Genomic DNA, 14,377 nt, shown 5'->3' on the forward strand with positions numbered 1-14,377 from the left:
ACATTAAAAAATAAAAACAAAAAAGGAAAAAAGCTAAAATGATAGTAAAATATATTTTTTAAAATTCCTTTTTATTAGATGTATTTTGTGGTGATATTTTGTTTGTACTCTAACAAATAAAGCTTGCCTGAAGATCAGAGAACAGAGCTCGCCACTAGTTAGCCACAGAGGTCTGGAGATCTGTGCAGACAGACAGGAAGGAATATAAGGCAGGAGGAGACAGGAGTACAGCTTTTTTGGACTGAGGAGTCATGAAGGTAAGAGTTGGCTGTAGCTTGCTCCTTTGTCTCTCTCATCTTTCAGCATTTACTCTGATATCTGGCTCTGGGTTTTTATTATTGAGACCAGTTAGAACTCATGAAACAGTATTTATTTTATGTGTATGAGTATAGCGATGCACCATATGTGTGCAATACCAACAGAGGCCAGAAGAGGGTGCTGGCTTCCCTGGAACTGGAGTTATGGGTGGCTTTGAACTACTATGTGGATGCTGGGAACTGAACCTGGGTATTGAACCTGGGTATTCTTTATGGCTGAGCCATTGCTCCATTCCCAGTTGTAAAATATTGAACTCTCGCTAGGTGAAAGCTTGTTTATGTCAGGACACAACCTCCCTCAGTAGTATATACTGCTTTTGTTCCAAATGCCACAAAAGGAAATCACTTAGGATCTCCAATAGACTTGTAATGTGGTCTACATATGTAGACCACACTGCCACATTCCCAATATTTTTTTTCTTTTTGTTTTTTTGAGACAGGGTTTCTCTGTGTAGCTCTGGGTGTCCTGAAATCTTCTCTGTAGACCAGCCTGGACTCTAACTCAGTCACCACCTCTGCTTCCAGAGTGTTGGGATTAAAGACCCGCACCACCACCACCTGACTCAAATACTCTTTCAATCCGTCTGTAAGTAACATTTTTGGGAAGTAAGTGCTGTGGTAAACTAGAGGCAGTATTAACACACAATAACTATTATTATAGCCTACACATTTTGAAATTTCTTTTATCTTGAAATAGGCCTTCCCTATTTCCTTCAAGGGCGCACAATGTTTATGTGAGCTCACTTTAGTTACTCTGGTCCCTGTATTCTTGCCTAGGGTATCCTGTATGATAGGAAAGCACTTAGCACTATACTATTTCCCCAGCCCTCTGGGTAGCCTTGAATTTAGAATCCTTCTGCCTCAGTCGCCTGAGTATCTGATATTACAGGCCCTTGAGACTAGACTTGGCTTCCTTCTTAGAGTCTCTGGATTCTGGGTTTCTCTGCCTGTGTCTTTGTAGTCACCTTCATTCACTTCCATCCTTTTACTACCAGGTCCCATCATAGACCCTTCCTTCTCCAGGACCCCAAAACGTCGGGCTTATGCGCATTGATGCAACCGTGGGCTCCAAATTCTATAATCTCTCTGACCTTGGGCAGGGTAATTATCAATGTGTAATCAATCACTCCTTAGTTACTGCAGCTGTAAGTCAGGAGTGATTGATGATAAGTGACAATGGCAGTTGGTTGGTTGTTACATTGTTGTGATGTAGTTGGTTGTTTTTTTTTTTTTTTTACTCTTTACTCTTTGGGGTGGCTGCCACCCAGATCCCAAATAAATACACACAGAGGCTTATTATTTCTTACAAATGCCCAGCCTTAGCTTGGCTTGTTTCTTGGCCAGCTTCCCTTAGTTTAAATTATCCCATTAACCTTTCGCCTCTGAACTTGTATTTTACTCTATTTCTGTATGTCTTTCCTTACTTCTTTCTCTGTGGCTTGCCATGTACCTAGGTGGCTGGCCCCTGAAGTCTTCCTCTCCTCCTCTTTCTCATCCCTTGATCGTCTCTTCCCAGATTTTTTCTTCGTATTTATTCTCTCTGCCCGAGTTCCTTAAGTGGAACTGTAGACTTGGCCTCCATGTTAGACATAAAAGAAAACACTATAGCAGGCCCAAAGAACACTGGGCTGCAGCTGGTCTGGACAACACTGTGTTTGGAAACCAATTTCTGCAGCGTGGTTATTTTCATGTTTACTTTATTTAGTTTTGTAGTAAGGGCAATCTAACACAGGGCCTTGGGCAAACATGCAAGCTTTCTGTCACTGAAGTATGTCTCCAGCCTAAGGGGTTCTTTACACTGTCAGTCTGTCTTTATACATGCTCAGCTCGAAAAAGCAAGCAAGCAAGCAAGCAAGCAAGCAAGCAAAGAAACAGAACCCCACTAGTCACTCATTAGACCATTACAGGCAGGCAGTTGAGAACCTTCATGAAATCCAATTCTCTGCTTATAGAATTCTATGGACCTTATTAAGGAAGGGAGATTAGGCTTTTACAGAGTCTAACATAATCTGAAAATATACCTTAGAATATAAAACGTAGGAAAAGAAACAGAAAATAAAACATGGATGTCTTAATTTTTCAGGGTTCGGTGTCTTTTTCAGTTATTCTACGAAAAAATCTAAAGACATCAAGTTCAGAATGATTTTTTTCAGTTACCTATAATCAGTTGTCAGGTGTTAAATACTTATGTTTTGTTACTAATTATCATTTAAAAAACAGAAAGAAAGAAAAAGTAAGGCCGTGTTATGTATCAGAAACCGGACCTTTCACTTTCAAAGTCCGAAATACTAGAATTGCAGGCGTGCGTCATCACTCCCCACGTGTTTAAAGTTCAGAAATTCTCATTACTTCTCAAACAGCGTGTAGTGAAAAGGAACAAGCTTCAGCTAGTTTAGACCGACTATGCACCTTTAGTCCCATGATCTCAGAAACAAAATTCTCTCCTGTCCTCAGGAATTACTCGAAAGCTTTTTCCTGAATTGCTTCATTTCACATCTCCATCTTCCAATGCGAGGCTGTTCAGTTTCTCAGAGGAGTTTAAAAGGCTGGATTGTGCTCCACTTCTTAGGATGTGATTGACCAGAAGTCAATCAGCGAGAATATTCGGTGGGAGTAATAAAGGTCCTAAGGAAAAAAAAAAGGCCCCGCTGGGATTTGAACCCAGGATCTCCTGTTTACTAGACAGGCGCTTTAACCGGCTAAGCCACGGAGCCAGAGCTGAGAAGTCATGTAGTTATGTATTATTTGAATAGGATGTCATACATTAGTAAGGTTCAGTAACCCTGGAAATTGGCTTGGAAATGAAAAAGATCAGAAACACCAGTCACAACCAAAAAAAAAAAAAAAAGAACTTTCCCTTAAATGATTGCTTCTAAAATCTGGACTAAAACAACGACCTCCCGTTGACAAAGGCTGAAGTCAAAGGAAATCTCGTTTCAAACATCGCTGCCTCGGAACCGCATATGAGCGTGTGTGGTTGCGGGTGTGAGTCGCATCTGTAGGCGCTGCAGGCGAAGCACAGGGAAGAAAAACCGTTAGCAGACTCGGTTTATCTGGTTTAAGGGAAAGCAAAAACAAAGGATCCCAAGCGTTTCTTTGGATGATACAGGACTCCTTGAGGCCAAATCTAGAGCAAAATAAATCAGTACAGTTACTTATTCTGATCCCCAGGCATCAAGGAAAAAAAAAAAAAGATACTATTTGAGATCTTTGTAGGTAAGAAAGAAGTAAGTGATATTTATGGTGGCCGGTTAGCTCAGTTGGTTAGAGCGTGGTGCTAATAACGCCAAGGTCGCGGGTTCGATCCCCGTACGGGCCAGCACAAACTGCAGATTTTGCAAGTAACTTGGTTCCAAAATCTTCCTGCACTTCTTTCTAATAGTTTGTCTGAATTTTGTCTTGGACAAAAAGTGTTTTCACCACTTTTGTGCTTTTGATCAGTGGCCCTTGGGTATCCTAGCAACTGCTAAATCTAAGCTGTTTCTCGGTCCTTCATAAGCTGCAATTTCTGCCTGACTTATTTAAGCTTGTAAATCCTTTAGAGCCCTAATTATGGGCACCTGGCCTTTCCTCACTTCCACTGGACCTCGACCTTGCTAGGTCTATTCTTCGTGGTTCTAAAACGCTATCCTCCTTAACAGCTCCAAATATTGAGGTCCCGGTGTGGCCCTAGTCTGTAAGAAAGTATGAAGAATTGAAGTAAGCCAGAAAACAGAATTCCTCTATGGGTTTTTCTTTTAGTTGCAGATCTGACTTTCCTCAACCATGATGAGAACAAACCCTTTCCTCCCCCAAGTTGCTTTTAGTCATGGTGTTTTATCATAGGAAACAAACAAACAAACAAACAAACAAACAAATATTTGAGTCTGAGAGGATAAATTTCCCTGGGATGATGGATTATCAGATAGGCCTGAACCAGCTCCAGACACTGGGTAACCTCATTAGAAGACACACTCCTATGGTGACAGGCATCAGATACTTAGAAAAATACATTCATTGTAGCAACATAGACTGTATTGAAGATATTTATCTGCTGAATGAGTTAAGGACGCTGGAAGATACAGAAACTTTGACATGGAGCAGTCTGGGAAAACTTTACCTAGGTAGGATTTTGGAAACATGGTATCAACTTTCTAGCAAAGTAGCTAGGCTTTGGGGAGGGATAGACAAATTAGAATGGCTGATGGAGACCAGGAAGAGGAACATCTTTGGAGAAAGTCTAAGGATTACCTTTGGAGTCAATCCAGAGATGTTAGGGGACTTCCTAGCAGGGAGGTACCTGATACAGATATTGGAAGAAGGGCTAGTAATTTGGAGTCTGGGAGCCCAACGAAGACAATAACATAAACCAGGCATGGTGGCTCAGGCCTGTGATGTCAGCTTTTGAGACACTGAGATAGGAGGACCACTGTGAGCTTAAGGACAGCCCAGGCTACAAGATCATTTGGCAGAAGACTTGCAAGAAGCTCCATCCCTAGGACCACATAGAACCCAGCACTGGGGTGAATGCCTGCAATCCCCGCACAAGGCCGGTGAAGGCAGAGAGTTAGAAAGTCAGGCTGCCTGATCTACCGGAGGCCTGGTCTCAAACAGAAAACTGAAAAGCAGAAACAAAAGACACGGTCATCTTTTTTACCAGGGGTGACCATCTTCAGAGGACTTCTGCTTCACCACCAAACATACAGACTCCAAATGAATACGCTGGAACTGAAACTGCTTTTATCTACCCATTAACAACACTCACTGTGGGCTATGGGTTAGTAGGAGCTTATCCCAAGTAAGGAGCTCTTGAGTTCAGCCCTGGAACTGTTAGAATAGGACAAGATTTCTTTCTTCCCCTGAGTTTCTTCTTGGTTTAGGATGCAGCTCAGCTGGCAGATTATCCTGTGTGTGTGTGTGTGTGTGTTTTCTTTTTGTTAAATTGGTTTTTCGAGACAAGGTTTCTCTAGCTATTTATTTATTTATTTATTTATTTATTTTTTATTTTAGAGCTTGTCCTGGAACTAGCCCTTGTAGACCAGCCTCAGACTCAGAGATCCGCTTACGTGTGCTCTTGATTAGCTTTCCTGAGGCCAGTCACGTAATACTGAGGGTTGAGGGCGAGCCAAATGTGATGCCTGGAATTCCAACACAGGAGAGGCCAAGGCAGGAGGATTGCTGAGAGTTAGAGGCCAGCCTGGAGTATCTAACAAGACCCTGCCTTAAAACTAAACAAGACTAAGCACCACCATCCCCAACCAAAACAAGTGGAAAGCGTGGTAAGGAGAACTAAGGAGATAAAAGAAGGGACAAACGCTGCACCGTGGAACCATGGGAATGGATTTCCGAGTGCAAAACTAATTGAAAACATGAACAAAATTACATTGCTTTCTTGCCTTGTGTTAGGAAAATATATATCTTCCTCCTCCGTCTAGATTTTTCCCCCTTTGTGGAGGGGGTAGCAGAGTTTTGCTGTGTAGCCTTGAAGTCCTTCCTCAGTGTCCCCAGTGCTGCTGGCATGAGCCACCACTGGCTTTTCTTCTTTACAATATCTGTTTTATTTTTACTTCTGTATGTCTGTGTCCCTCAGTGTCCGTATGTGAACTATGTGCTGCAAGAGCTCAAATGGTCAAAAGAGGGCATCACGTCCCCAGAGACTGCAGTGACAAACAGTGAGTGTGTCACCATGTGGGGTCTGAGAATTAAATGTGGGACCAAGAGCATCAGTAAGCATCTCTCCAGTCCTCTTCTTATTTTTAAATCTTGTGTTTTTTTTTTTTTTTCCTTCAGCAAACTCTTGTATGTTAGTATTACATGTCTTCTTGTCAGGACAATGAGCTAGATATCCACAGAATTGGCCAAACATCACCATGGCTTTTCCTCCTTAGACAAATTTAACATTTACGCGGGGCAAAGGAGACGATCCTTCTGAATGGAAGTGGGTTTCATCCAATTAATTGCAGAGTCGAATAGAACAGAAGCAGTAACCCCCTCTCCCCATCCCTCCAACACATACAGAAGAGGGCCTGCCTTCCACGATGGACAGCTTTTGGGCTGAGACATTGTCTGGTTGGTATTAAACTAGAATTGAAATGTTGTCAGCTCTTGCTAGGTACTGAGCTGCTAGTCCGTAAATTGCAAATATGCCATTGACTCCAATGCGCTAATTGTAAGTTTTGTGAGTTGTCTTTTTTTTTTTTTTTTTTTTTTGCTACTGATTGGCCTAGTAGCTCAGACTTCTTATTAATTCACATAACATATTAGCCCATTATTCTTGTCTATGTTAGCCATGTGGCTCGGTACCTTATTTAGCGAGGCAGTCACCTCTTGCTTCTTCTGTGGGCTGGGTCACAACTGCTGTAAATTATCTAGCTTATATCGATATGCACATTTTTACTTCGTGTTGGTTTTGTTTCTCACTAATCAGATGACAAAGATAAGTTCATTAGAGTGAAGCGGTAGGGGGTATGGATGGCTTTATAATTTCTAGAGGAGGATGAGCCTAATTTAAATTTTCAGTTTTCTTCCTTGAATGAGTTTCTCTTTGAAAAGACAATCCAGGCTGGGCCTTGGTGGCACAGGCCTTTAACCCCAGAGGCTGGTAGATCTCTTTGAGTTCAAGGTCATTCTGGTAACAGGACAAAACAAACAAACAAAGCCCCACAGAAACTCCGCCTGTGGAGACCCTCCCTCTTTAGCAGAAAGTCTGGTAGAGCAAGGAATCATGTTTCCCGCTAGTGCTGCATGCCTGGTATTCATACGTACGCTGGAAAATGGGCCTTCAGTGCACTGATAGCTGGTGTTGCATTGTATGTTAGGCATGAGGATAAGATCTACAACCACATGTGTACTGTACTCAATTATATAAGTTGTGTTTATGACACATAGGAAATGTGTATTTATATTAATATAAAATAAAATGATCGATCAACTTCCAGGTAGTGAGAGGAAGTGTTGGGACCCCTCAGAAGCAGAGGAACCAGGACAGAAAGGTCTAGATGGTTGGAGGTCCTAGGGGTGCTCAGCCCACTCTGTGCGGTCCTTAGCAACCTACCCTGTGCAACCCAAATGCTGACCACAATGTTTCCATCTTTGCATTCTGTTGTCTGTTTCAATAAACAAAACACTCATTAGTTTTCTGTTGCGGTGTCAGCCGAGGAGACACAGTCTCACAAATCCGACAAGGAAGTCGCACACACTTTAATTGCACTGAGTTCTGGTGCAGGACGGTCCACGTGTAATTTCCAAGCCACCAGAACTGCAGAGTGAAACCCTGTCAAAGGAAAGAAGAAAGATTTAAGTTCAAAGATAAGCGAGGCTGTGTTCCCATCTGCCTGGCAGCTAGTGCAGCAATGTTATGGATGAGTGAGAGGAGGCGCTTGCAAAATGCAAAAAAAAAAAAAAAAAAAAAAAAAAAAACAAAGACACTCTTCAAATGAGAACAAGTAGCCCCACTGTGCTTTGACTGCTGCCTGCCTGCTACTGTACACTTTCACACACATACACATACAAACACACGCATGCACATGCACACATTCACTAAATAGGATTTTTAAAAGTTTATTACAGGGTTCACCTCTTTTCCCCCACCCTTTAATTTCTTATCTAAGAGACAATCTGAGACGTTTTAGGTTTCTCTTTGCCGTCTATCTTTTGTTTGTTTGGGTTGGTTGGTTCTGTGTTTTTTCACTAATCATTTTTCATTCTCAAGGTGGGAGGTCTCCGGCATAAATGCTGACAATTTCTTGTGAGCCAAATGCAGATTCACCTCCACCCTCTGCACTAAACCCGAGTCACTCACAAGGGTCGCTAGCTAGTCCTGACCATGACCGCTTCTAAGTGTCTAAGCCATGAAGACTGATGGCCAAGCTGTTTCATTAGGCACAAATCTCAGTTACCTCCAGTGATAAGAATTTGCCTAAAACCTGCAGAGAAGGAAAATGTGGTATTGGCACACAAACCCCGGTTCTTCCATTTACCAGAAAGGTACTTTAATCAGCTATACCACAAGGCTTCCACAAGCTATGATCTATGATAATACAGTATATTATAAAATTCTGTTGTGCCCGTGTCATGAGACCCCCAAACAAGACCACCACAGAGCTGTTATCTGATGCAAACACAAAGGGGTTTATTGATTGCAGGTCTGGGCTTAGTCCACTGTCCAGCGATGAGTGGAGGAGAGCCGCCCTGAGCATTTACAGGTTAGGGTTTATATAGGGAAAACCACAAATGGGCACAGCCTTCCTTGTCAGAGGGTTTTGCGGTAGCTGACGTTTGATTGAAAGGGAAGTACAGAATTGAAGATTCAAGTAGTTAAAAATACATCAAGCGTGGTTGAGGCGTGTGGTTAGTAGCTGTCATTAGTCATGTGACATTACCCTCCTCAGTCATACCTAGGGTGAAGTTCAACTCGTTTTGGGAACTTGGGGTCATGGAGAAGGCATGAGAAGGGTGGTCTTAGTTTGGTTCAAATTTGACCCTCATAATTCCTTGCCCAAACTCAGACTTTATTTTTTCAGTTACTGAAACATGAGGGGATCGCCCTTATGTCATCCGTTTCATCTCCGCCCATCAGACCCTACAGTTTTCTGTGTCACATGGGAAATGCTCTCAGCCTCCTTCACTCGGACTTGGTACTGGGGTTACGGGATCTAAACAACATCAACAGATGAGATTTCTTGAGTTCAGTTCCTTGGGTAAGGAATCTTCAAAGAACATCCTTCCAAATTTGAATTTCCAGCTACTTAAGATGAAAGCGACTGGCCCCCAACATAAAGCAAATGCACCACAAAAACAAACGAACAAACAAGCCAGCAAACAACGACCGGCACCGTCGTCAGAGTGGCACACCTGCAACCCTAGCATCTGGAGGCAGTAAAACCTCAGATTTTAGACCACCCAACATACGCCTGGCCTAGCTTGCTCAAGCCCTGGCTTTGATTAGAGCCTGCTGGCGCATTCTTGTGCCAGCATTGTTAGAGTGCAAGCAAAGGCAGGGAGATCTCTATGACTCTGAGGTCAACCTTGGTGTACTTAGCGTGAGGTTGTACATCCTATAACCCCAAGCCTGTGGAGCAGGAGGTTTCCTGACTCTTCCCCACCACCAGTGACTTTTCTTTGGAAATCAAGGAAAAAATAAAGATTTTTCTAGAATGTTAGAGGTGATCATGAAGAGCGATTTCTTTTTTTTTATTATTAAAATTTTTATTAAAAATTTCCACCTCCTCCCATTTCCCTCCCCTCCCCCCAACCCTGAAGAGCGATTTCTTAAGGCACAGTAAAAAAAATTCGCCGTCAGTCATCCTGTTCCAACAAAAATCTACAGGAAAAACAATTCAGCACAGGTGTATCGATTTTAGTAGAGAAATATGTTTAGCGGGAGGCTACCTTGGCACTGGGATGGCCGAGTGGTTAAGGCGTTGGACTTAAGATCCAATGGGCGAATGCCTGCGTGGGTTCGAACCCCACTCCCAGTAGGACTAGGTGTGGTTATTATGCGTTCGTGTGCCCTTTAGTAATTTTGAAGCACACCTTAACCCATAAATAAGAGTGTTATTTATTTTGTGTTTATTTACTTATTTTGCAACAAGCCCTCCCCCGTAGCTCGGGCTGGTCTCGCTTCCGATCCAGCTCGTCCCCAGCTCTCAGGCATCGGACACAGCGGCTCCATCTTCACGTTTTGCCACAGGCAGTCGCCTGTGCACGATTTTCAACCACCGTCCTCTCAGGTTTCCCAAGTGAGGGATACCTAGCCGCCATTATTGGCTTGCTGAGTTTTTAACCTTCTAAGAGGACTAACTGAGCCTTTGTACTTTTTGTCCTTACAGAAATAAGCTCCGGTTCTCCGCAGTTTGCAGACCCAGAATTCCCTAAACGAAGAAAATGCTGGGTCTCCCTGATGGGCGCTTGCTAAAATATCTAATGACAGTTTTACTGTTAGCCTTTCTCCCATCCTTCCTCAGAGGGACCTATATCCCTTTAACTAGGGTAACTGTTTATAGGGGAAGAAGCAGTCGTGCTTTCTAGGGGCCATTGGATACTGGTTCTGAATCGGCGCTTGTTGAGGTGGGCAAAGATGAAACAAGTGGCTGGTCTTCAGTTAACGCAGGCATTTAGAGAGGCCAGTTGCGTTGTCTGAAGTCCGCCTTTCAGCATGTTCCCCAGCTTTTGACCAGCTTTGCTCTGAGAAGCTGAGGCGGTGTAGATGCAACAGGGGCTTGAACAGATAATGATTTTCCCTGATTTAGGGACGGCCTGGCCTCCCAGGTCATTGAGGCAAGCTCCCAGCATTTTGCCACCTCTAGTGGATAACGCGCTCCTCAGCAAACAAATGAAACTGTACCACCGTTGGATCTGCCTTCCTGGACCTCAGCGGCCTCTCTGGCGTTCTCAGAGTTTGTACTGCTGTTGTCTCCAGGACCACCCTCAAATTCCTGCTGAGAGCGAGTGCACAGGGACACTTACTGACCAGAAGGGGAAGAGCTAGTTCAGAGGCCCTGTCTACTTCCTGTACCTCGAAGAAGCAAATAGGTGTCCTCCGCCCTTGCTGACTGGGTGCACAGCTAAAAACCACAAACACCCCCCACAAACTTCATTTGAATCACAGATGGTTAGTGTCTTCCAGAGGTTTGGCTCCTGCCAGGGTAGAGTCTTCTACAGCAAAGAGTGGACTTCCAGGAAGGTGCCCAAGAATGAGAGTTGGGGCCAGGGGGTGAGGGTCGGGTTGTGGGGGCTGAGAGGAGCCTTTCTTCCCACAGGCGAGTCTTTAAACAAAACTGGGAAAGTATAGAGCCTCAGTTCCACCTTTGACACAGTCATGTTTGGAATTCACCTGCAGGGAGACCTTCCTATCTGTGGAGCTCTTCCAACACGTGTTCTGTGAGTGGATCTGCACTTGCCTAGAGGCAAAGGAAACTGGGAAGAAAGAAGCAGAATGACTTCCAACCAAACAGACATAATCAATCGTAGGTTCTCGGCTGATCAAAGCAGACAGGCAAAATCATATACATCCAGAGGTGGTCTTGACCTCCTGCTGCGAGCCACTCAGGGAAAGACGAGCTAAGAGACAAGAATTAGACTTTGAGGCAGCGTGAGAAGGGGTAACAGATGGAATTGGATACCCAAGCCCAGATAAAGGGAAACCGGTACAGATCCCAGCGAGAAAGACTGGGACGTCAGAGTTAATATTTGGGGAATGGAAGGAGCTCTCGATGAGAACGACGGTTAAAACAAACTCGGAAAAAGACCTGTCAGCTGGGTTCAGTCTCTGCCATTGTATCAGGATGCTGCAGTCTACAGAGTTCCCACGACGGGACCACGCAGCCCTGCAGTAGGCTTATAAAAAGCAAAGAGATCTCATTAAGTTTTAAATAAGTTTGTGGTTTTGGGTTGTGGCACATTCATGGCGGTCTTCAGAGGCGGGGAGGGAGGGGCTGCAGGGAGTGGGCGTGGCTTGTCTCTTAAAGTGATGAACAATCATACCAGCGGAGAAAATAGGCATTTCTTTAAAATGCACATGAGTATTCTTTTCCAGGAACAAGGAGACACCAGGAATGTGCCCTTCCTCACTCAGCACCAAAGCATGGTTTCCAGCAATTGAGGAGGCTCCTTGCAGTATTTACTTCTGACTGTGGGCCTGCTTGGACGTGTAAGCTCGCATTTCTATGGACAGATAAAACTAACGCTGCTTGTGAAAGTGTGTGGTGGGCGGGTGTAGGGGTAAGTTTCAAGGAATAATATTACTCAATAATGAAAACCTAGATGATTCCACCAAGATATGAACTCAGATCTCTGGATCCAAAGCTCGACCACTAACCATTACACCCCAGGGCCAGCAGGTTCCTTGTCCTACTGAGAGATTTTCCTGGGGAAACAACTCATCCCTGAGATACCTCTGACTGTAGATGTTATTTTCAATGAACCTCTACTGCCCTCTGGAGGCAGGTGTTGACGATACAGCCCTGATTTACCGCTGACTGCAGATGTTAAAGGTCATTTTCAATGAAGCTCTACTGCCCTCTCGAGGCAGGTGTTTTGTGTCTCGGGAGCATAAAATTGACATTTTATGCAAGGAGGTCAAAGAGGCTGAAGTCCTGCAGTGTCAAGGACAATTCTGCCACGTGGAATGATCCCGAGGCCCTTCCATCATTGGTGAACGTTTTGTCAAGTGTTCTGGGGAATCCTGTTCGGCAGTGAAATCCTTGGTCGCCTGTGCCTTCCACTGAAGCATCCCCTCAGATGCAGGGCAGGACACATGGCATTTTATTCTGACATGAAGCTTCACACCTGCAAACTGGCTGTCCTGGGAACTCATTTTTCCAAATGTGAGCTATCAGATGGCAGATGTGACTCTCTGTAGGAGGTCTCTGTAGCGGTGGGTTGTCCTTCTGGGTGTCGGAGTACACTGTCAACACCAGTCTCCAGATGTGCGTGGGCAAATCTCAAGCCTCTTTCCACCCGAGTCTGCAAATCTCCAGCTGTGTTCACTGACCTCAGAATCCGGGATTATGATGCAAAGTTGTCCGGAATTATAATACAAGAAAATCCAGGGTTATGATACATGCTGGATTTAAATCAGCAAGTTTTGGATTGACATGTAAGAGTAACCAGAAGAAAGCCCCAAACAGTAATCATATCTCAATATTCACTGTGTAGATAGCACTGATCCACCACCCTCTCACTCCTGCCCTCCCCTCCGTGGATCATTGGACTTCAGAGGCTATAGACTCCTGATGGGATTATTTAATGTGTCACAGAGCTCCCCAGATGAAGCCTGTTTCAATATTGTGGACCCTGGGTCTGTAAGAGTTGAAGTTTTTTATTTTAATTTTTTATTAAGCATAAGACTATGATTTGGTCTAAGAAAATATCTCAATATACACCTTGTAGTATTCTGTGTGTTTGTTTTAAAATGGCCAAACCGTTACTTCCTGCACCTCTTCGGTGGTGGTCCGAGTCCCAGTTATGTGTGCAAGAGAGATGTCCTACCTGGGGCTGAGAACTTCCCTGGCATGTAGTCTTCGTGTTTTGACAAGTCGTTGAGTTTCTGTTAACCCTGTCCACAGCACAAAGAAACTTCTCTGATGAGGTCTGAGAGCTACACTAACCTATGGGTAGGAAGTTAGAATTTAGAGGGCAGCTTAACCCTGTGTTCAATTACTGAATAATACTGTTAAAATTAATAATTTTAGGTTTTCTTTTGGGGCCTTACTCTCTAGCGTACAGTCCACAAGTTTTTTACCTGGGTCCAGTAACTAACGGACGCCCAGGAACTTACCTGCCGCCTTGGCCTTATTTAGTTTTCCTTCACTTTTTGGAAAGGTATACGAGGCCGAGCGTCTGGGCAGGAGCCTTGTGGACACTTGGTGCCAGCAAACCCACAGGGACACACAGAACAGGCTGGATGCTTAAAAGAAAACACCCCCATATGCCCGAAATCCGCCTGTGCAACAACTTTTTCGCTGAAAATGTAGGTGGCTCTGAAAAGAGCCTTTGGGTTAAGAGCGAGGTCGGAGCACTCACTTGGAGCTGGTGTACTTGGTGACGGCCTTGGTGCCCTCGGACACGGCGTGCTTGGCCAGCTCCCCGGGCAGCAGCAGGCGCACGGCCGTCTGGATCTCCCGGGACGTGATGGTCGAGCGCTTGTTGTAATGCGCCAGGCGCGACGCCTCGCCCGCGATGCGCTCGAAGATGTCGTTGACGAACGAGTTCATGATGCCCATGGCCTTGGAAGAGATGCCGGTGTCGGGGTGGACCTGCTTCAGCACCTTGTACACGTACACCGAGTAGCTCTCCTTGCGGCTGCGCTTGCGCTTCTTGCCGTCCTTCTTCTGGGCCTTGGTCACGGCCTTCTTGGAGCCCTTCTTCGGGGCGGGCGCGGACTTCGCAGGCTCAGGCATGGCGACACAGTCTAGCAAAACTGCAACGGCGACTGGGCCGGGGCCTCCTTTTTTATGGGACGTTATTCAAATGAGGATTAGAAAAGCACACGTCTAATTGGGTAATATATGGGAGACGTCATGGTAAGCATTGTCCAATAGAAATACGCGATGACACGCATGCTTCCCATTGGTCTAAAT

General features: G+C 44.6%; 1 protein-coding gene and 3 non-coding genes across 6 annotated transcripts; 2 read left to right on the plus strand and 2 right to left on the minus strand.

Annotated features, from left to right (window-relative positions):
- Positions 1–2,957: 2,957 nt before the first annotated feature.
- On the minus strand, positions 2,958–3,031 carry Trnat-agu (transfer RNA threonine (anticodon AGU)). Its single transcript has one exon. It is a non-coding gene; the product is annotated as a tRNA-Thr (tRNA).
- A 531-nt stretch (positions 3,032–3,562) lies between these two features.
- Positions 3,563–3,636, plus strand: Trnai-aau (transfer RNA isoleucine (anticodon AAU)). The gene has a single exon. It is a non-coding gene; the product is annotated as a tRNA-Ile (tRNA).
- Positions 3,637–7,481: 3,845 nt separating this feature from the next.
- LOC126501785 (histone H2B type 1-C/E/F/G/I-like) lies at positions 7,482–14,211 on the minus strand. 3 transcript variants are annotated; one of them, XM_050142638.1, is made up of 2 exons: positions 13,821–14,211; positions 7,482–7,569 (listed from the first exon to the last, which is right to left on the minus strand). In XM_050142638.1, exons 1-2 carry the CDS (start codon positions 14,195–14,197, stop codon positions 7,497–7,499), a joined length of 450 nt encoding a protein of 149 aa, XP_049998595.1. In that variant the 5' UTR covers positions 14,198–14,211; the 3' UTR covers positions 7,482–7,496. The 3 variants fall into 3 exon arrangements, with proteins under 3 accessions (XP_049998595.1, XP_049998593.1, XP_049998596.1); XM_050142636.1 differs by lacking the exon at positions 7,482–7,569 and adding an exon at positions 11,534–11,633; XM_050142639.1 differs by lacking the exon at positions 7,482–7,569 and adding an exon at positions 13,381–13,405.
- Positions 9,693–9,775, plus strand: Trnal-uaa (transfer RNA leucine (anticodon UAA)). Its single transcript has one exon. It is a non-coding gene; the product is annotated as a tRNA-Leu (tRNA).
- Positions 14,212–14,377: the final 166 nt, after the last annotated feature.

The sequence above is a fragment of the Alexandromys fortis genome, unplaced genomic scaffold (genome assembly GCF_014885135.2).
Source record: "Alexandromys fortis isolate MF-2015 unplaced genomic scaffold, M_Fortis_MF-2015_v1.1 scaffold_5, whole genome shotgun sequence".
NCBI classification, from domain to species: Eukaryota; Metazoa; Chordata; class Mammalia; order Rodentia; family Cricetidae; genus Alexandromys; species Alexandromys fortis.